Here is a 23,902-nt window from a genome sequence, read left to right as displayed (position 1 = left end):
TAAAGAGTAACTGAGTGACACAGATGCTAGCATGGTCTCTCCGACAACCAGAAAAGTGATCTTGAAAATATTTTTAGTTGCTTTGGCCACAAATCTATAGGAGTGTAGGCCAATCAACATAAAAAAAGCACATTTCTGTATGATCATACTTTTAAAAGACAAGTGTTTGTGAATACCCAAAGAGGTATCACATGTAGGAAGAAAACTATGGAAACTGAACAAATATATTTATGGCCTGAATGACACTTTCGGGTTGATGTATTTTTCAGTGAAATCGGTGCTGTTGAAAATAGGTTGTTTTGAACTAAAAGTAGATTTTGTGGTGCATTCTGATGGTTTATGGGGTAATTTAAGATTAGAGGAAAATTTAAAATTGGGAGCTAGGCTTGGGAGGTATTAAAATATACTTATTTTGATATGAAGCAAAGTAGTTTTGAATAGCTTTAAAATCAACAATCCTATTTGGAGAGTGTTACTCCCATGTCATTTAATTGTTTAAGACCATCACAGAAAGATGACATTACATGACAAGATGAAGCAGAGCCTGGGGGCGGCACGATGGCGCAGTGGTTAGCGTTGCTGCCTCATCGCGTCAAGGACCCAGGTTCAAAGCCGGCCCCGGGTCACTGTCCGTGTGGAGTTTGCACATTCTCCCAGTGTCCGCGTGGGTCTCACCCCTACAACCCAAATAAAGATGTGCAGGGTAGTTGAATTGGAATAAAAAAAGAATTGGGTACTCTAAATTTATTGTTAAAAAGATGAAGCAGGACGGTTCCCGATTTCGGACTCTCCGCAATCTAACCAGCTTGTTCGGATTCGCGCCTGGCATGACATGCCATGGCATGACCGTTAGATCGCGCCCAAGAATCTTAAACAAAGCTGATTGCATCAGGTATAAACGAAGAGAACTGGCTACAGTTGATTGGGAAAATAGACTAAAAGGTACAGTACACTTAAAAGAAACAATTCAAACAAAAATACATTCCATTGAAAAACAAAAGCTCAGGAAGAATGACCCATCCGTGGCTCACTCGAGAATGGTATCAGGTTAAAAGAAAAGGTTGAAAGAGCAATAGCAAGTATGAGAATTGGGAGTGGTTTAGAAACCAGGAAAGAGCCACTAAAAGGTTGATAAAAATGGAAAAAGAGATTAGCCAAAATAAATGTTTGGTCTTTTAGAAGCAGAGACAGGACAAATATCATGGGGAATTAGGAAATGACAGGGATATTTAACAAATATTTTGTGTCTGTCGAAGACACAAGTAGAAGACACAAGTTATATACCGCAAATATATAACCTCGAGACTAATAAGAGTGAGGTAATTAATATCAGCAGAACAAGTTTTGGAGAAGAAACTAAAGGGACTAAAAGGAACTGAAATCCAACAAATCTCCAGGACCTGATGGCCTACATCATAGGGTTCTAAAAGAGCTAGTTGCAGAGATAGTGGATGCGTTAGCTACAATCGTTCAAAATTCCTCAGATATGAGAATGGTCTCATCAGATTGGAAGTTGGCAAATGTAACACCTCTTTTCAAGAAAGAAGGTAGGGAGAAAACAGGGAACAACAAGTCTGATAGCCTAACATCAGTCATTGGGAAAATAGTGAAATCTATGAAGGGAGTTTTAACAAAGAACTTAGGAAATCATACTACGATCAGGCAAAGTCGGTATGATTTTCCAAAAGGGAAGTTCTGTTTGTCAAGTTTTGAGAATGTAATATTGGGTGGATAAAGAGAAAGCAGTGAATGTAGCGCGTACTTAGATTTCCAAAAGGCATTTGAGAAGATGCCACACAAAAGGTTAATCGGCAAAATAAGGGCCATAAATTAGTATTAATGGAGGATCGGTTAACAGACAGGAGGCAGAGTGAGCATAAACACGGTATTTTTAAATTGGCAGGCGGAGTCTAATGGAGCGCTGCAAGGATCAGTTCTGGAGCCTCAGCTATTCATTATCTATATTAATGACTTAGATGAAGAGCCAGAGAGAAATAGTGTATCCAAGTTTGCTGTTGATACAAAGCTAGGTGGAAAGGAAAGCTGTGGAGAGGACACAGAGGGCAACAAATTGGCAGGTAGAATTATAATGTGGAAAGGGTGAAGTTATTCACTTTGGTCGTAACAATAGAAAAACAGAATATTTTTTATAAGTTGCGAAACTTAAATGTTGGTGTTCAAAGGGATTTAGGTTGCTTGTATAAGAAACACAAAGTTAACATGCAAGTAGAGCAAATAAATTGAAATACAAATGGCATGTTGGCTTTTATTGCAAGAGGATTAGATTACAGGAAGAAATCTTGCTACAATGGTACAGAACTTTGGTGAGACCACATCTGGAATACTGTGTGCGGTTATTAGTTTCCACATTTAAGAAAGTATATGCTTGCATTGCAGGTTCATTAAATTGGACCACGGATGAGGGAGGGGTCCTAAGGTGAGAGGCTGAGTAAATTGAGCCTACACTCAGTAGAATAAGAGGCGATCTCATTGAAATTTAAAAGATTCTGAGATAGGGAGAAATTATTTCACTCAAAGGGTTGTGAATCTTTGGAATTCTCTACTCTGAAAGTTTGCAGATGCTCCACCATTGAATACATTGAAGGCTGGGATATACAGATTTTTGATCTCTCAGGAAATCCAGGGATATGGCAACAGGAAAGTGCAGCTGAAGCCCAAGATTGGTCTTGGTCATATTGAATGCAGGTTTCAAGGGCAGGATTACTCCTGCTATTTATTTTGTTCAGCACTTAACTAAATTTGATAACATCTATCAAGTTAGTTGTTTGAGCCAAATCAGAGAAGCATCAGGGATATATTTTCATGCTACAGCTACATTTAATGCAAGACATTCTATTTTAAAAATTAATTTGCACTGCATTTAAAAATCATACTCTCAGCCCTCCCGCAGCCTTCAATTTATAGGATTGACAAGGGCAGCATTTATTGACCAACCCCAATTCCCCTTAAAAAGGTGACAGCTGGCTTTCTTCTTGAACCACTGCACTCTATATGGACAAGGGAATCTCAACAAGGTTATAGGCAGGGAGTTCCAGGATTTTGAACTGGCAATGCGTGCTCCAAGTCAGGATGGTGTAATTTGATTTCCTGCGAAAGAGATAGCATTTCCTGCTATCCTTGTTCTTGTAGTTTTGGCAGTCATATGTTTTGGCAGTGTTTCTGAATAATGACAAGGGTTATCCGATGTATCACTCAACAGATTTATTATTAGTCACAAGAAGTCAGACTTAAAAGGAACTTTGTTACAAGCCAAAGGAGTGTGGATGCTCCATGGTCAGGTCACTATGCAGATTGCTTACATGTATAAAAGAAAATAAATTCCTTTCTCGCTTCATTCCTAATCTAATTAATCTATGCAGATTAAGAGATAGAAATAAAATGCAATACATCAAGATTAGTTTTAAAAATGCCACAAACAGTGCCAAAGGTGGAAAGAAAAACCATGAACTAACAAAAAGTGAAAGCAAAACAGTTAAATATATCTAATCTCACCTTTCAGATAAAGAAGCCTGCACACAATCAAAGCTTGCACTCCTTGAAACAGATGCAAAGGCTTTAAGCAATGATATAACCAACCAATACCTTTAAAAAACCTCATCAGATTGCTAGACTGTAGCATTTTACCAGCTCATTGATTACTTCTAGCACTGATCCAGGTTAAGTTTTTCTCTTACTGATAAACATGTGAAACAAAGACAAATTCCTCTGCTTCACTATCCTTAATGTCTGACTGGACTGATCAGATAACCAGAGACAGCATTAAGGAGGGAGATGCAAGCATTCTCCTTTTTAAAAAAATGTTTTCTCTACCCTGCCCTCACAAAGCAGTGTATTTCTGCTCAATTGATTCAAAGTATGTTTCCATCTGAATTACCATACTGTCTTATATTTTAACACACCCATAGGTGGCACTAAAAGCAGTCATGAATAAATTTCATATGTCAAGTTCTCCTATTTTCAATAACACCAAACAGTTTGAATAACACCAAAATCTATAGTCATTATCATCAGTATGATTCAAGAACTACGTACTGTGATTCAATATAAGGATTGCTAAGAGTGTTGCAGATTTTAAAAGTTTGAAATCATTCCTCTCCTTCAACAGCACCCTGCACAGAAGACTCAACAAGTTTATTTTATTTCACAATTCCACCCAAATGTCAAACACCTTGAATTAATAGCGCAAATGATGCGAGGGGAGTAAAAAAAAAAAAGTAACCTTGTGAGTTGAAGTTACATACTGACGAAGCCGGGAAAAAGAAAGCATTTTGTGAAAAGGCAAATCAATACGAGACAGCGGGCTGGATTCTTCGTCCGTGCCCACCGCAACATCGCCAAGGACGGGACACCGACGATGTAAAGGTCCACTGAATTTCCGATCGGCGGGCGGGCGCGGCCGAAGAATCCCACTCAGCATCTTGGAAGATTTTAATTTTCGTAGCTTCACCACTGTACGTTGATAAAACCATGGCAGTACCACTGTATCACAAAACTATGAACAGTGTTCGTAGCCAAACAATCCATAAAAGATTCAAGCTAAAAGTTGACAAAATCTCCAACTCAGTTCAAGAATAAAATGCAGATTTACTGTAGAAAACCAGCTGCTGAGAGTTTCCCAACTCATATCTAACACCAATTGCTGCAAATAATCTCAACTTCTTTTAAGCAATTTTATTTTGAAAAATTGGGAATCTTTCCTTACTTCAGAAATAAAACCCATAAAATCTCCAGAGACATAGTACACTCCATGCAATGACAGAATTCTATCAAAATGATCATGCATATCAATACAGAGGGGTACTGGTACATACAAAAAAAGAAAAATTATAACTACAAAGAACAAACTTGCATTTATGTAACTTCTTTCAGTTCTTTGTTAAATATAAATTTAGAATATCCAATTATTTTTTTCCCAATTAAGGAGCAATTTAGCATGGACAATCCTCTTAGCCTGCACATCTTTGGGTTGTGGGGGTGAGACCCACGCAAACAAGGGGAGAATGTGCAAACGCCACACGGACAGTGACCCGGGGCCGGGATCGAACCTGACTCCTCAGCGCCGTGAGGCAGCATGCTAACCATTGCGCCACCGTGCTGCCGTTCTCCTTTCAGTTCTACAGAACATCCGGAGGTATTGCAGAACTAAGGAATTACTTTTGAAGTCTAGTCATTGCTGTTTTGCAGCTGAAGTCAGCAGCACAGAGTCAAGGTCCCACAAACTGCAACATTCAAAAAAATAACCAGATATTCAGATTTAGTCTTTGTTGAGTGGTTATTACTGATCAGGATACCATCTCTTTAAATGGTGCCATGGTATATTTTATAATCACCAAAATAGGCAGATGGGACCAGGTGGATGGATATCCAAAGGGATATCCCAAACAATGCAGCACTCCATGGATGTTTTAGCCTAGAACATATGTTGAAACCCCAGATTGGAATTTGAACCAAAATCTTATGTTACCATAAGCCAATATGCCATTGAGCGCATTTGTAGCTTCTCACACTGGAAAACAAATATAGAAACTATTGCTCAATTAACTACAAAAGATTTATATTTCTGATTATTTTGAAGAATCAAGGCAAGTAGCAATTTATTACATTTATTAAATTATTAAACCGTGAATAATTTTCACCACAAAACAAACCTCCTGCCTGGTCAGCAACTAATCCAAATCCTGTGCCATTTTATTTCCCAATTAAGAAATCACTCTTCTTATTAAACATGAGCACTGGTTTGTATGTAGGTAGAGTTAATATTTATTAATGTCACAAGTAGGCTTACATTAACACCGCAATTAAATTACTGTGAAAATCCCCCAGCGCCACATTACATCGCCTAATTCGGGTACACAGAGAATTCAAAATGTCCAATTCACCTAACAAGCATGTCTATCGGGATATGTGGGAGGAAACCGGAGCACCCAGAGGAAACCCATGCAGACACGGGGAGAACATGCAGACAGGAATCAGTGAAGCAACAGTGCTAACCACTGTGCTCCCGTGCCACCCACAGATACTGAGAAACTATTCCCATTGGCATAAGAATCAAGAACTGGAGGACAATGATTGAAGGCGAATGGCCAAAGAACCAACAGTGACAAAGATATATTTTTTAAACACAGCGAGTGGTTAGGATCAAGAACACAATGCCCGAAAGTGTGGAGGAGACAAATTGAGTGTTGCTTTCAAAGGGAACTGAATAAGCACCTGAGGAAGAGAGGAGAGAGAGAGAGAGAGAGAGAGACATTCACTGAGTTGCTCTGGCAGACAGCCACATGGCTCCTTCCATGCCATAACTACTCTCTGATACTATGTTTTCTATAATGGGGCAGAAAGATTCAATTATCTTTTACTTCCAATTTCCTTATTTCCATTTTTTCCCTTCAGTGTACAAAATTAAATTGGCTATTTGAGTTGATCATGTTATAACCTGTTTGACCCCTTTGCCACTGTTTAAAATAAGATTGTGTCCATTTCAGTTTGTCAGTATGGTTGGTACCTAATAGTCAAGTTTTCTCCAATCTTTTACTACTCTTATTTTTGATTCTTTAAGCAGAAGCAAAACAGTCTTCAAATATTTCCACAAGATCCCTGCCTGGAGAACCAGAGATTGCATTTCAAAGTGCAACAATTTCAAATTCTGTAGAAGGTAAATGCATTTCACTACCACTTTGGGGGGGGGGGGGGGGGGGGGAGAAAAGAGACAAGCCACAGGGGGAACATAAAATCCTTCCCTCGAGGTCAAAACATCCCCTGGATTCATTTGTGTGGAGCCAAAGCAAAGGGCAAAATGTGCAGATGTTTCCTTGCAGGCCAAAACAAACTGTTCTTGCATGAGTATTACGGCCAGAGAAGCAGAATAAATAACCCTATTGGATGGCTCTCAACATACAGTAAAGTACCAGTCATGCTCTTCCCGCTATTTCTGCAACGCTGTGTACAGCTTCGGTCTCCTTCCTCAAAGGGAGAATCTTGCATTGGAAGCAGTTCAAAAAAGGTTCACCAGGCTGATTTTTGGGATGAAGACATTGTCTTATGAGGGAATGTTCAGCAGGTTGGGTCTATACTCATTGGTGTTACGATGAGAGGTGAACTTGCTGAAACATACAAGAACCTGAAGGGACTTCACAACATAGATGCTGGGAGGACGCTTCCACCCGGTGGGGAATCTAGAAGCAGCAGGCATAGTTTTTAAAATAAGAGGTCTCCAATAAAGACAAAGATGAGGAGAAATGTTGTCTCTCAGAGAATCATTAGTCTTTGAAATTTACTTCCACAGAGAGCAACGGAGCCTGGATCATGGAATATATTCAAGGCTGAGGTAGACTGATTTTTGATCGACAAGAGAGTTGAATATTATGTGTAAAAGACAGGAAAAATGGGGTTCAGACCACAATTCGATCAGTCATGGGAATGGTGGGCCAGCTTGATGGGCCAAATTACCTACTCTTGCTTCTAATTACGAACTTATTTACCATGGGTACAGAGTGGATTAGACCATTTTTAACCTCTTGAGTTTAAATCTGGAGGATCAAGAGTATCTCATCCTTGCTGAGTGCAAGCACCCTCCGATGTGATGTCATTTTAGTAGACTCAACCAACACATTCTTCCAGAAAGCATTTCAATAATGCCACAGGATACTTCAATGGATGCTCAAGTTGAGGCTATTGCACATGATTAGGGTAGATTCTGAGTACAGTAGAGGTGATTTTCACTTTCACCAACTGTTCCAGAAACGGTTCAAACCTTTGCTTGCATTATAGCCAAAGGAAACATAAATCAAATAAGCTCTGTAATGGATAGGAGACTCTGCACCATTTTGCCATCTGAAGGTGAGCACTGATCCCTGGATAATATGTTCTCTCTTGCATCTCTATTCAATCTTTTCTTTAAAATATTTTTATTCTCCTCCTTTTGCACATTTTCACCAAATTTACACCCACCAACAAATAATCAACAATATCAACCAGCAATCCCCTGGCCAACAATCCCCTTAATCCCACCCACCCCCAAACAGCCCTCAACATTTTAAATTCAAAACACACATGAAAAAGAATCAGGAATCCACCATCAACACATACATAATCATCAATAGCTTAGGCATTCCAATCCTCCCCACCCCACCCCCCATCCCCGTGTTCGATGTCATTGAATTCTTCAAAATGCATGATAAACAAATCCCATGAATTGTAGAACCGTTCCATCCTTTCCCTCAATTCGAACTTCACTTTTTTAAGCGTTAAGAACTCCAGCAGGTCCCCCGCCACACCGAGACACAGGGTGGAGAAGCTGACCTCCACCCCAACAGGACCCTCCTTCGGGCGATCAGCGAGGCAAAGGCAAAGATATCTACCGCCGCACCCGCTTCCAACCCCGGCCAATCAGACTTCTAGGGGGCCCGGTTTGAGTCTCATGTGCATCACCTTCGAGATTACCCTAGAAATCGCCCTCCAATTCTCCTCCAGGTTTGGACACAACCAAAATATATGAACGCAATTTGCGGGGACTCCCCCACAGTGTCCACAAACATCCTCTACCCTCCAAAGTACCTCGCACCACAATCCCTCCTCCATACCCTCCCCGAATTACTCTTCCCACTTCACCGTAATCCCCGCCAACGATACTTTATCTTCTCCCAGAATTATCTTCTCCCAGAATCACCCCATAAATCGCCGACACCACCCCCTTCTCCATTCCCCCAGTCGTCAGCACCTCTTCCAACAGTGTGGGGGCCAGTGCCACCGGGGAGCTCTGTACCTCCTTCCTAACAAAATCTCGGACCTGCATATATCTAAACACCTCCCCCTGCTCCAACCCATATTTCTCCCCCAGTTCCTCCAGCCTCGCAAACCAGCCTCCCAGAAACACATCCTTTAACTCCCTAACTCCCCTCTTCTCCCATCTCCGAAAACTCCCATCCCACTTTCCTGGCTCGAATCCATGATCCCCCGAATCAGCATTTCCCTTGACGCCACCCACAACCTAAAGTGCTGACGCAACTGCCACCAGATCTTCAATGTCGTCACTACCACCAGACTCCCCGGAATATTTCCCCGGGGCCATCGGGAGCAGCGCCGCTGTTGCCAACACCCTCAACCCTGACCCCCTACACAGACTCTCCTCCTTCTAACCCACTGGGAGTCCCCCGCTCTCACCCAGCTCCTCACCTTCTCAGCATTCGCCGCCCAGTAATAATACAGTAAATTCGACTGCCGTCCTCTGCAGCAGCACATTCCTAATCCTAGCCACATTCCACCCACCCCCCAAATAAACAAGGTAATCATCTTTTCTACTTCCTTAAAAAACGTCTTTGGCAAAAAGATCGGCAGGCACTGAAAAATTAACAAAAACCACGGCAACACATTCATCTTAATTGCCTGTACCCAACCTGCCAGCAACAGAGGAAGACCATCCCACCTTGCCAGGTCCGCTTTCACCCTCCACACCAAACTAGCATTATGCCTACAGAGCCCCTCCAAATCCCATGCCACCTGCACTCCCAGGTATCTAAAGTGCGTCGTCTCCTTACGGAATGGCAGCCACCCCCACCCCTGCCGGGACACCACAAAATATTTGTTTCTGTCCAAATTCAGCCTATATCCCGAAAAAGACCCAAACACTCGAAGCAGTGGTTCAGACACAAGTCGTCTGCGTACAAAGATACCCTATGCTCCACCCCCGCCCTATCCCCTTCGACACACCCCAAACTCCTCAACGCTGTGGCCAAAGACTCAATCGCAAGGGCAAACAATGGGGGGGGGGGGGCATCGGACATCCCTGCCTCGGTGCAGAGCAAAATACCCCAAATTCATACTATTCATGTGGACACTCGGCCTTGGCTCCCTGTATAGTAATCTTACCCACTCCACAAATGGCAGCCCAATCCCAAGCCCAAAACCACCATGAAATACCCCCACTCTACCCGGTCAAACACCTTCTCGGCGCCTAACACCACCACCACCTCTTTCTCTATCCCCTCCGCCAATGCCATAACTACATTCTGTACCTTCCTAATGTTCAAAAAAAGCTGTCTCCCTTTCACAAACCCCCTATAACCTTTGGAAGGATTCCCCCAAGCTACCCGACAATAACTTCGCCAACACCTTTTCATCTTCATTCAAGAGTGATATGGGGCCTATACGACCCACACTCTGTCGGGTCTTTATCCTTCTTGAGCAACAAGGAGATCGTGCCTGCCTCAAAGTCTGTGGCAACACCGCCTCCGCAGCTCATCCCCCATCGAGGCGAGCTGATCGCTGTGCTGAGACATGGCCTCCTCTACTCCCTTCATCATCCTTAAACATCCCCACCACCGGCGGCGCCAACGTATCCCTAATTTCTTACAGTACTCCACCGGAAACCCATCTGGCCCTGCTAACTTCCCCAACTGCAACCTCCCAATCGCATCTGTTGCTCCCCTATCGCCCCCTCCAATGTGGCCCTATCCTCCTCCCGCAGCCTCAGATATTCTAAGCCATCCAGGAATTCCTGCATCCCCCTATCAAAGCTCACCTGCAACTCCTTCCTCTTTTCTAACAGTGCTGGAACCACACATTCTGCATACTTCCGGTTTACCTCCAACATCTTGTCTATTAACCTTTGCTGTTCCACCCTCCTTATCCACATTTGCCTTAAACAATATCACCTCCCCCTCACCACTGCTTTCAAAGCTTCCCATACCATTGCCTGCGAAACCTCCCCCGTACAATTAAACCCCACGTAATCGTCAATTACTTTCTCGATCTTATCATAAAACCCTCGGTCCCCTAACAACCCCAAATCTAATCTCCACCCCCGGCTCTGCACTGCTCCCTTCACCAATAACATGTCCCCCTAATGTGACGCATGATCAGATACCGCAACTGCCGAATATGCCGACCCCTTGACCCCGACCAACAGCACCATCCCCACCTCAAAAATATATATCCGCGAAAAAACATTATGAACCAAAGAGAAAAACAAATACTCCCTCTCCCCAGGTGCACAAACCTCCAAGGGTCCAATCCCCCCATTTCCATCATTAGTCCAGCCAACGCCTTTGCCCACCCTGACTGGGCAAGCAACCTTGGTCGCGACCTATCCAAACTTGGTTCCTGCACCAAGTTCCAGTCTCCACCCACTATCAATTCATGTGAATCCAAATCTGGAATGGCCCCACACCTTCTTTACAAACCCTACACCATCCCAGTTGGGACCATACATACTTAACAACCTCCTCTCCAATTCCCCTGCCACTATCACATACCTACCACCCTGATCTGTCACCATTTTCTCCATTTGGAGCCTCTCTTTTACTAACCAGGACCGCAACTCCCCGTGCCCTGCAATCAAAACCAGAGTGAAACACCTGACTAATCCAGCCTTTCCTAAGCCTCACCTGATCCTTCACCCTCAACTGCAGCATCGCCACTTCAGCCGTCAAACTTTTCAGGTGCGATAGCACCCTCGACATCTTCACTCCCAACCCCCTCACGTCCCATATAACTATTTTAACCGGGGGTGTCGCACCTCCCCTCCCTTCCTATCTACCATTATCATCACTCCAGGCCCTGCCCCATGAGCTTGACCCGCCCCTATCCATTGTTGACATCGAACTCCGTTCCCCCCTCCCAGAATCCCCCCCCGCACTTCCTCTCGAGAAAGCCTCACCTAGTATCGATCCCCTCTCCCCACTTTTCACACCTCCTAGGCCCATTGAAACTCACTCGTCAGGCTTCAATGTCCACAGCCCCTCCCCCTACAACACCTTTGGTCACTAGCCGACTTAAGTCTGCTAGTGTGGGGGCCTATGTCTAGGCCTTCCCTCCCCTCCCGCCCAGTCCCAGGAAAAACAATCAAACATACATAACTCAGAAAAAAACGTCACTACAAAAAAAAACGTAACCTCGAAAATAGCATGAAGTAACAACATAAGTCAAAACTACATATATACACTCTCCCAACTCCCCTTCCACAGTCCACAACACCTCTTCAGTTCCATTCTTCACTTCTGTCCCAAGCCTTTTCCTTCACAAACGTCTCCACTGCCTCCACCATCTCAAAATAAAAGTCTCTGGAGTTGTAGGTCACACTCAGCTTCGCTGGATACACCATTCCAAACCACACCCCACTGTTGTACAATGCTGTCTTCACTCGGCCGAAGGCCTCTCACCTCTTTGCCAATTCCACCGTCAGGTCCTGATAAATGCGAACACAAGCACCAGCCCACTGCACCTCCCGCTTCATTTTGCCCACTTCAAGACCTTCTACTTCATATGTGAAAACAGATGATCACTTCCCTTGGCGGCTCGTTCAACTTCGGCCTCAGTGACCGGTGAGCTCGGTCCAGTTCATACGGAGAGGGTTTCTCTCCAACCCCCATCAGTTCTGCCAACATCTTGGCAAAGTACTCCGTCGGCCTCGGGCCCTCCACCCCATCAGGCAGGCCCACAATCCTCAAATTTTGCCGTCTCGAGTGGTTCTCCAAGTCCTCCAACCTTGCTCGCAGTCCCTTATTGGCTTCAGCCATCCTCTGCAGCTCGTTTTACGACGGCATTGTTATGGGTCCGGGTTTACAGAGCCCCAAAGTGTTTCATGGAATTCAACCGACCCACAACTTTTAATAGAAGCACACGGCGTGCTCTCCAGGTGTGATACAGCAACTATGGACAAATGGTTTTTAAACCAAAACAATGTTTATTCTATGAACTCAAGTTAACCTTTTAAAAACAAACATTGAATATCTTAACACCCATTACTTCAAAGATAACCCCAAAAGACTACAACACTAAATAATCCTTCAAACTGTTCCTTTAAACATCCAAAAGACTTCAAACCTTCAAAAACAGACATGAGGTTACATTCAATATATTTATACTCTTTGGATTGCAGACATCAACAGACCAGCTCTGTGTCTTCCTGCAGCTCTCAGCAAAACACACAGACACTCCCAGCTGCCTTCTCAAACTGAAACTCAAAAAAGCAGAAGTAAGCTCAGCTCCCCCCACCCTCTGACATCACTTCAGTAATATTATCAGCTCCATTTCGTAAAGGTACATTGCTTAAACATCCATTTCTTAAAGGTACTCTCACACGACAGCATTAGCAGGCCCCCAGGATCAGTGATCCTGCGCCCTACAGGGGGCCAGCACGGCACTGGGGCGACTCACGCAGCTCCAGCTGCAGATACCGGCGTCAAACGGCCACCGCGGATCTGTGCATGCGTGCTGCGACCGTCACGAATTTGCGCTGCGACGGGCGCAAACTCACGCACGTGAGCTAATTTCCTTCTCCGCGCAACAAGGCGTAGAGCCACTCTGGCGCGAAGTAAAAGAGGCCTCCACCAGGAGAAGTCGGCCCACCGATCGGTAGGCCCCGATCACAGTGCAGGCCCCCCCGGGGTCAGATCACCCCTCCCGCCCACAGGATGGACACCGAAGTCCCGCTGGGTAGGACCACATGTGAACGGCACCGGCAGGACTCAGCCTATCTCGAGGACCACTCGACACATCCCGCGCGGAGATTCCTGGTTCGGAGAATCTCCGGGGGTGCGCGATTCAAGCGACGCCTGTCCGCCGATTCTCCGGTTACTGGAGAATCAGCGGACCGGCGTCGCTTGAATCGCGCACCCCCGGAGATTCTCCGAACCGGCCAGGGGTCAGAGAATCCCACTCCCAGTGTTTGAAATCGCAGTGGGTGGCTGACACATGCCAGTGAGTGACAGTTGTATGTTTCTGCCTTGTTCCTTACTGCTCCCTCACACTCGATTCAGCTACATTGCGCTCTTTACTAGGACTGCCTCGTGCTCTGGGCACCTGTGCTCTGGGCTCAGCACCGCCGCTCCGGCTGCCTCTTGCTCTGGACTCAGCACCGCCGCTCCGGCTGCCTTGTGTCTGGGCTCAGCACCGCCGCTCCGGCTGCCTCTTGCTCTGGACTCAGCACCGCCGCTCCGGCTGCCTCGTGCTCTGGACTCAGCACCGCCGCTCTGGCTGCCTTGTGTCTGGGCTCAGCACCGCAGCTCCGGCTGCCTCGTGCTCTGGACTCAGCACCGCCGCTCCGGCTGCCTTGTGTCTGGGCTCAGCACCGCAGCTCCGGCTACCTCATGCTCTGGGCTCAGCCCCGCCGCTCCGGCCGCCTCGTGCTCTGGACTCAGCACTGCCGCTCCGGCTGCCTTGTGTCTGGGCTCAGCACTACAGCTCCGGCTGCCTCATGCTCTGGGCTCAGCACCACCGCGCTGGCTACCTCATGCTCTGGGCTCAGCCCCGCCACTCCGGCGTCCTCGTGCTCTGGGCTCAGCACCGCCGCTCCGGACTCAGCCCCACAACTCCGGCAGCCTCGTGCTCTGGGCTCAGCACCGCTGCTCCGGCTGCCTCGTGCTCTGGGCTCAGCACTGCTGCTCCGGCTGCCTCGTGCTCTAGGCTCAGCACCACCGTTCCAGCCACGTCGTGCTCTGGACACAGCACCGCCACTCAGGTTGCCTTGTGCTCCGGACTCAGCCCCGCCGATCCGGCTGCTTCGTGCTCCGGACTCAGCCCCGCCGCTCCGGCTGCCTCGTGCTCTGGGCTCAGCACCACCGCTCCGGCCGCCTTGTGCTCTGGGCTCAGTGCTGCCGCTCCGGCTGCCTCGTGTCTGTGCTCAGCACCGCTGCTCCGGCTGCCTCGTGCTCTGGGCTCAGCACCAACGTTCTGGCCACTTTGCGCTCTGGGCTCAGCACTGCCTCTCTGGCCGCTTCGCGCTCTGGGCTCAGCACTGCCGCTCCGGCCACCTCGTGCTCTGGGCTCAGCACTGCCGCTCCGGCCACTTCGTGCTCCGGGCTCAGCCCCGCCGCTCCGGCTGCCTCGCACTCTGGGTTCAGCACCACTGCTCCAGCTGCCTTGTGCTCCGGACTCAGCCCCGCCGCTCCGTGCTCTGGGCTCAGCCCCATCGCTCCGGCCGCCTTGTGCTCTGGGCTCAGTGCCGCCGCTCCGGCTGCCTCGTGTCTGGGCTCAGCACTGCTGCTCCGGCTGCCTCGTGCTCTGGGCTCAGCACCAACGTTCTGGCCGCTTCGTGCTCTGGGCTCAGCACCGTCGCTCCGGCTGCCTCGTGCTCTGGGGTTTTTCTTTTTTAAACCGGTTCAGTGCCCGTTCCTAGGGTCCAAAAGGAAGTCTATAGGTGGGAGCCGCCCTCCGTGTGACCGCTCTGCTCACAGACCCCACCTGATGTCCATTTCTCTTCAATCTTGTGTTGTTACTTTTCTCTGTCTCACTTCCTTATCTTCTCTTTCCTCAACTTTTCATCTTGCTTCTCTCATTTTTGTTTTCTTTCCTTTTATCTCCACCTTAAACATTTAGCCACCATCTCTCAAAAGGTTAACAGCAAAATGTACTTGATTCCCACTGTTTCTTTCGTGTGCGCCCTTTCCATCCATTTCCCTCAAAAAAGTGTCCATCTTTATATATCAATATATCAACAAATTTGAATAAGGAAAGAGTTTTGTTTCTCTCGGCTCCACAAAAATCATTGCGGAATTAATAATTTTGAATCAATCGGACTCCAATTAAAATGGGTAACTTTTTTTTTAAAGAATCAGCTATTGTCGTGCCACATAAAAAACATTTTTAATTTTTTTTATTATGATGGCAAATCAGATGACATGTTTGACTTCTCAATTCTGAATTTTATCATCGCTGATCATAGGGCAGACTGTATTTATATTTCCTTCAATTAGATTTCGGTAAACAAAATTAAAAGGCAAGATAATGGTGTGGTTAGAAGCTAAAAGTAATATCGCCCAGTTGATTAAAACCAAACTACATTGAATTTAAACAAACTGTATTTAGCGTATGTAAGCAACAATTGTAGTCCCGTATAGAAAGCATCCCTTGGCACTTTACAAGTAGCAGTGGAAAAAAAGGAAACAGGCGCAGAATGGAAATGGATACCCAGCTGTAGAGGAAATAATTATCTGGGGTAACTGAAAGCTTGATCAAATAAATGGGTTTCAAGAACATTTTTCATAAGTAGCAAGTGAAATAGTAGTGGCATTAAGGAAAAGAATTCTAGAGGATTGCACAAGATGGCTACATGCTCTGTAATGTAATCTTTACATAATTTTCCAACTGGAAATGCCAGCAGCATTTAAGCTTTAAAACATCCATTGGAAACAAATGCTTACGTCATCCACAGGACTGGCACTTCTAATTCTAGAGTGGACTTCACAAGTATGATTAGTTACCAGCCCCCAAATCACAGATTCAGTAATTTTGTGTTGCTTTGCATGCAGGTCTATTCGTACACATATTACGCACTTAGGACCTTTTTCTGGTCAGAGTCATAGAGCACAGTAAAGGCCCTTTGGCCCATTGAGTCTGCACCGGTCAAAAAAAAAAACCACCTAACTATTCTAATCCCATTTCCCAGCACTTGGCCCATAGCGGGTGTATGCATCACCCAATGCCAGTATCTATGTATTTACATTGTGTACCTTGTGTTGTCCTATTATGTATTTTCTTTTCATGTACTAAATGATCTGTTTGAGCTGCTCACAGAAAAATACTTTTCACTGTACCTCGGTACACGTGACAATAAACAAATCCAATATAAATACAAATCCAATCCAGCCTTGTATGCCTTGGGATCACAAGTGCACATCTAAATACTTATTTTTAAAAAAAATTTAGAGTACCCAATTCATTTTTTCCAATTAAGGGGCAATTTAGCGTGGCCAATCCATCTATCCTGCACATCTTTGGGTTGTGGGGGCGAAACCCACAGAAACACAGGTAGAATGTGCAAACTCCACATGGACAGTGACCCAGAGCTGCGATCGAACCTGGGACCTCGCTGCCGTGAGGCAGCAGGGCTAACCGCTGTGCCATCGTGCTGCCCCTTCTAAATACTTCTTAATTGTTATGAGGGTCTCTGCCTCCAACACCCTTTCAGGCAGAGAGTTTGAAACTCCCACCACCCTCTGGATAAAAACATTTTTCCTCACATCCCCTCTAAACCTCCTGCCCCTTATTTCCTGTGGTCAGAGAGGAATTGAAAACTATTGCCAGAACCCCTATTTCCTCCCTTGTCTCAGTCAACATCGTGGGATGCATTTCATCTGGCCCTGGATATTTGTCTACTTTTAAGCCTGCCAGACCACTCAGAACCTCCTTTCTGTCTATGTTAATATCTTTAATTTTATTAGTCCTTATCCCTGATTTCTTTACCCATACTGTCCCTCTCATGAGTGAACACTGACACAAATTATTCATTTAGAACTTTATCTACATCCTCTGACTCAATACACAAATTACCCGGTACTTAGGGATTCAGATAGCCAGGAGTTGGGGAACCTTACATAGGCTTAATTTAACAAGATTGGTGGAACAGATGGAGGAGGATTTTAAGAGATGGGACATGGTGCCCCTGTCACTGGTGGGTAGGGTGCAGGCGGTCAAAATGGTGGTCCTCCCGAGATTCCTTTTTGTGTTTCAGTGCCTTCCGGTGATGGTCACGAAGGCTTTTTTCAAGAAAATTGAGAAAAGTGTCGAGTTTTGTGTGGGCCGGGAAGACCCCGAGAGTGAGGAAGGGGTTCTTGCAGCGTAGCAGGGATAGGGGGGGATGGCACTACCGAGCCTAAGTGAATACTACTGGGCCGCCAATATCTCAATGGTGTGTAAGTGGATGGGAGAAGGGGAGGGAGCAGCGTGGAAGAGATTGGAGATGGCGTCCTGCAAAGGAACCAGCCTACAAGCACTGGTGACGGCGCCGTTGCCGTTCTCCCCGAAGAAATACACCACAAGTCCAGTGGTGGTGGCAACGCTAAAAATTTGGGGGTAGTGGAGACGACATAGGGGAAGGACAGGAGCCTCGGTGCGGTCCCCGATAAGAAATAATCATAGGTTTGTCCCGGGGAGAATAGGGGGATTTGGAGCATGGCAGAGAGCTGGGGTTGTGCAACTGAGAGATCTGTTCGTAGACGGGAAGTTTGCGAGTCTGGGAGCGCTGACGGAAAAATATGGGTTGCCCCAAGGGAATGCATTTCGGTACATGCAACTGAGGGCTTTTGCGAGGCAACAGGTGAGGGAATTCCCGCAGCTCCCGACGCAGGAGATTCAAGATAGAGTGATCTCAGGGACATGGGTGGGGGATGGTAGGGTGTCGGATATATACAGGGAAATGAGGGACGAGGGGAAGATCATGGTGGATGAGCTGAAGGGGAAATGGGAAGAAGAGCTGGGGGAAGAGATTGAAGAGGGGCTGTGGGCTGATGCCCTACGTAGGGTAAACTCGTCGTCCTCGTGCGCCAGGCTAAGCCTGATACAATTCAAGGTTTTGCACAGGGCGCATATGACCGGAGCAAGGCTCAGTAAATTTTTTGGGGTAGAGGATAGGTGTGGGAGATGCTCGAGAAGCCCAGCAAACCACACCCACATGTTTTGGTCATGCCCGGCATTGCGGGGGTTCTGGGTGGGGGTGGCAAAGGTGCTTTCGAAGGTGGTGGGGGTCCGGGTCGAGCCAGGCTGGGGGTTGGCTATATTCGGGGTTGCAGAAGAGCCGGGAGTGCAGGAAGCGAAAGAGGCTGATGTCTTGGCCTTTGCGTCCCTAGTAGCCCGGCGAAGGATATTGCTTATGTGGAAGGAAGCCAAACCCCCAGGCGTGGAGACCTGGATAAATGACATGGCAGGGTTTATAAAACTAGAACGGATAAAGTTCGCACTAAGGGGTTCGGCTCAAGGGTTCACCAGGCGGTGGCAACCGTTCATTGACTACCTCGCAGAACGATAAAGGAAATGGGAAGGTAACAGCAGCAACCCAGGGGGGGGGGCTCGGGGGGGTCCTCAGGGGTGTTTTGTATAGATATTTGTACTTGGTTATGTATATTGGATTGTTTGATTTTATTTCTGGAGAGTTATTATTTTTGTTATGGCAGTTGCCATTTATATATTATTTATTTGTTAAAACGGTCACTGTTATTTATATTGTTTTATTGTTGTAAAAAGGAAAACCTTTGTATTGTTTTGTTTGGCCGAAAAATTTGAATAAAATATATATATTTTTTAAAAATACACAAATTACCATTGTGGTCCTTAATGGGCCCTACTCTTTCGCTGGCTACCTTTTACCCTTTATGTACTTGTAAAGCAACTTAGGATTTTCCTTTATTTTACATGCCAGCATCCTTTCATGTTCCCTTTTTTGGTCTTCTAATTTCCTTTTTAAGTTCCCTCCTGTACACGCTATACGCCTCTGGGGCTTCTGCTGTTTTGAGCCCACAATATTTGCCATAAGCCTCCCTTTTTCTCCTTATCCAATGCTGTATATCCCTCGCTGGATCACTGATATTGTTGATCACACTCTTTTTCTTCACAGGGGCATGTTGGCCCTGCACTCTCCCTATTTCCTTCTTGAATGTGTCCCACTGTTCTGCAAAAGATTTACCCAAGTGTCTGCTCTCAGTCCACTCATATTAAAAACAGGCCTTCCCCCAGTTTAGAATTTTGATCTCTGGCCCATCTTGTCCATTTCCATAACAATCTTGAATCTAACGGAGTTATGGTCTATCTTCAAAATGCTCACTCACTGACACTTCAACCTCTTTCCCAGCTTTGTTACAGAAAATTAAACACGTTAAAGAAGCCATCCCCTATGGACAAGCCCTCCGTATACACAGAATCTGCTCAGACGAGGAGGAGCGTAACAGACATCAAGACGCTGAAAGATGCCCTCGTACGACCGGGATATGGCGCTCGACTCATCAATCGACAGTTCCAACGGCCACAGCAAAAAACCGCACCGACCTCCTCAGAAGACACACCGAGCGGAGAAACTACGACATCTTCTTCGCAGCCTTCAACACATCATCGATGAAGATGAACATCTTGCCAAGGTTATCCCCACACCCCCACTACTTGCCTTCAAACAACCGCGCAACCTCAAACAAACCATTGTTTGCAGCAAACTACCCAGCCTTCAGAACAGCGACCACAACACCACACAACCCTGCCATGCCAATCTCTGCAAGACGTGCCAGATCATCGACATGGATACCACCATTACATGTGAGAACACCACCCACCAGGTACGCGGTACATACTCATGCGACTCGGCCAACGTTGTTTACCTCATACACTGCAGGAAAGGATGTCCCGAAGTGTGGTACATTGGCGAGACCATGCAGACGCTGCGACAATGAATGAACGGACATCGCGCAACAATCACCAGGCAGGAATGTTCCCTTTAGTCCGGGAACACTTCAGCGGTCAAGGGCATTCAGCCTCTGATCTCCGGGTAAGCGTTCACCAAGGCGGCCTTCAGGACGCGCGACAATGCAGAATCGCCGAGCAGAAACCTATAGCCAAGTTCCGCACACGAGTGCGGCCTCAACCGGGACCTGGGATTCATGTCGCATTACATTCATCCCCCACCATCTGGCCTGGGCTTGCAAATCCTACCAACTGTCCTGGCTTGAGACAATTCACACCTCTTTAACCTGGGGTTACCCCTATCATTGGATCTGTAAAGACTTAATTACCTGCAAATGGTTGCATTCTAAGCATTGTCTTGCATCTTTGAATTTGTCTATATATATATGTTTCTGGAACATATCTCTTCATTCGCCTGAGGAAGGAGCAGTGCTCCAAAAGCTAGTGTTTGAAACAAACCTGTTGGACTTTAACCTGTTGTTGTAAGACTTCTTACTGTGCTCACCCCAGTCCAACGGCATCTCCACATCACAGAAAATTAAGTCCAGGACTGCCTCCACTCTTGTTGGTCCTTCTATGTACTGGCTTAAAAGGTTCTCCTGGGGAGGAAGACTTGGAGTTTGAAATAGGGTGGGGACTCTGAAGCGAAGCACTGCACAGGATCAACTCTACCTCCACATGCGCAAGACTAAGCCTAATACAGCTAAAAGTGGAACACAGAGCCCACTTAACCATAACCTGAATGAGCAGGTTCTTTCCTGAGGTGGAGGACAGATGCGAAAGGTGCCAAAGAGGCCCGGCCAACCACGCTCACATGTTCTGGTCTTGCCCCAGACTTGCTAGGTACTGGACAGCCTTCTTTGAGGCAATGCCCAACGTGGTGGGGATGAGGGTGGAGCCATGCCCGAGAGTGGCAGTCTTCAGGGTATCAGAACAGCCAGATCTCTTCATGGGGAGGAGGGCTGACGCCCTTGCCCTTGCCTCGCTAATCGCCCGCCGGAGCATCCGGTTTGGCAGGCAGCCAGTAGCACTACTCAAAGCTGCAGACTGGCTGTCTGACCTGTCGGAATTTCTCCAAACGGAGGAAATTAAATTTGCCATCCGAGGGTCGGAAGAAGGTTTTCGCAAGCCATTCACTCGGTTGTTCCAAGACCTGTTTGTAGCCAACAACTAGAAAGCCAAAGATCAGGAGGGGGTAGCCACAACACAGTAAGGAAGGGGGTGGGGGGTCAGGGGAACAAGGAACTCAGCCAAGCCCAACAAAGGAACCTGAACCAAAAGGAAGAAAAGCGAAGGGAAAGCTGGTGGGGAGCGTAACGCAGGGGACTATAATTACCACAGCAAACACTGCAAAGAAGGAATAAAAGAAAAGGAAGGGGAAACGGTGATGTATTTATGCAAATAATCAAAACCAATCATCGTGTAAATAGTTCTAGTTTTACTTCGTATATATTCTTCTGTTTAATTTCCACTGTTCAGATTTATATTTGCTTTGTTTTGTACACCAAAAACTCAATAAAAAACACTTTAAAAAAAAAAAAAAAAGTTCTCCTGGATGCATTTTAAGAATTCCACTCCCTCCCAACCTTTCACATTATGGCTACTCAGATAATATCGGGGAAGTTGAAATCTCCCACTTTCACGACCCTATTACTTTTACACTTCTCTGAAATTTGCCTACATATGTGCTCTTCTATTTCTCGCGGACTGTTAGGGGACCTATAGGACACTCCCAGCAATGTGATTGCTCCTTTTTGGTTTTTAAGCTCTATCCATATGGCTTGAGTTGAAGAGCCTTCAATGATGTTGTCCCTCCTTACTGCTGTGATTGATTCCTTGATCAAATTGTGACACCCCCTCCTCTTTTACCTCCTTCCCTACCTTGCCTGAAGATCCTGTATCATGGAATATTGAGCTGCCCCTCTCTCAATCACGTCTCAGTGATAGCAATATCATACCTCCAAGTTTTAATTTGTGCCCTCAATTCATCTGTCTTGTTAGTCAGACTCCTTGCATTAGAATAAATACAAACCAATCTTGACAAACTCCCTTTGTAACTTAACTGGTCTAGACATTCTATGTCTTCCTGACTCCCTTGATATTTGGTCGTTTGTGGGCATGTTTTAACTTGCAAACATTTCCTTTTTTATCAACTTTGTAGGTGATTGTAAGGTTTTTTTTCTTAAGGTGGTTATGATTCAAGGATATGGTACGAGATAGGCAAGCCTATAAGGTTGTGGAATGTTAGCCAGCACAAGCTTGCAGCAATCATAAGAAAATAAGCTGGGGCAGCCACTCCAGAGGCGCAATGGGTAACGGTCGTTGTTCAAGACCTTTCAGCCAACTCACCGAAGGGTTGGAATTTCTATAGAAACCCTCCGGTTGTATGGCTCGCATTGAATGGAAAGGGTGAATATAATATGAATCACAATTATATTGAAGCATCTCAGAGTGCAACATGATCTGTGTAGACAATTTCATTACACCTTTTGGAATGACAATTTTGAAATGTCTGTTATATCCTTTTGAAGCACCTCAAATGATCCATGTAGAAAACCTCTTTCAAGAAATTAAAATATCATATGTGCAACAGATTATTTCACACTTCAATGCTATGATGTTTGATTTCAATATATTTAAATATCATCTGTACTTAATTTGGAAACAATAGAAATATGACATCACTAAGTGTAACTGTTACCGCTGCAGCTACATCTGTGCACAAACTCCATGGAGCAAAAACGGATGAAGAGTGACTCACAGGATTAGGATATAATCCGAAAAATAAAACAGAATTGCTGAAATGTATTTAACCAGGGAAGCAAGACTCTTTCCATTCTGCATTTCTAATATGTTCTAGTTTTATTTTAGATTTCAAATGTTCACATTTTTCTCTTATTCATGGATGAGAAAAGGCTTTGAATTAAATGAGACAGACTAAAGGACATGTTGCCATCCTCAATGCCAACACGGTTCAGAGTGTCCTGCAGCAACTATTGATGTTAAAACACTTTGTAGGATTGAGTTTTTGTTTATTAAACTTATAGTATTTTTTCCTTTAATTTAATTCCCTAGTCACGGTGGAATGTAGTTGTGCTTAATTGCAGATTCACCTTTTCTAGGATTTTGAAGAGTCGTATCACTTGAAGATAGCAGGCTGCCATTGGAGAAGTCATCTCCAAGCATCTCTGTAGGTTTTACTGGTTGGCTTTCTTTCTTTGCATCCTTCTTTATTTCCTAGAATGAACAACAAAGAACGTCATTTATTTACATTTGAAAATATCTGTAACAATAATAACTTGAATACTCCTCTAAACAAACACTCCTTAAGCAATTAACGCTTTTACTCACAGGGATTTGGCTGAAGAAATTAGTCAATTTGTTTCCTAGCTGCAGATTCCGCACAGAGTGAACACACATGGAACAGTAGGTCAGATGCAACAATACTGGTTTATTCTCTATACTCTCTACTTGCCAAACGGTCTCCCTCATCGACCTGCACCCAGGTCGGGGGTTTTAATATTATGAGGGCTGCCCTCGTTAAAGGGGAAGCCCTGCCCCGTTACCGGGGAAATTTTGTACTCAGGGCAGGTCACAGGATGATCCACACCCTGTGACCTCTGTGGGGGTTGGAAGACCAGCTTACAACAAGTTCACCCCAATTTGAAAAACAATGTATTTGCTATTTCCAAACACCTGGAGTGGAGGCTGCTCATAAAAATTG

The 23,902-nt window shown here is 45.6% G+C and overlaps 1 protein-coding gene across 2 annotated transcripts in view; it reads right to left on the bottom strand.

The window, feature by feature from the left end:
• Positions 1-23,902, bottom strand: part of sh3kbp1 (SH3-domain kinase binding protein 1) — a 442,493-nt gene that overhangs the window by 307,276 nt on the left and 111,315 nt on the right. For both annotated transcript variants that reach the window (XM_072514175.1, XM_072514176.1), the window contains exon 3: positions 23,292-23,415. In XM_072514175.1, coding sequence (XP_072370276.1) covers positions 23,292-23,415 — 124 coding nt within the window. The remainder of the gene's footprint in view (positions 1-23,291; positions 23,416-23,902) is intronic.

The sequence above is a fragment of the Scyliorhinus torazame genome, chromosome 8 (assembly GCF_047496885.1).
Source record: "Scyliorhinus torazame isolate Kashiwa2021f chromosome 8, sScyTor2.1, whole genome shotgun sequence".
In the NCBI taxonomy this organism is placed as follows: Eukaryota; Metazoa; Chordata; class Chondrichthyes; order Carcharhiniformes; family Scyliorhinidae; genus Scyliorhinus; species Scyliorhinus torazame.
Note: the sequence above shows the minus strand (reverse complement) of the source record. Positions and strands in the feature narration are given on the sequence as shown.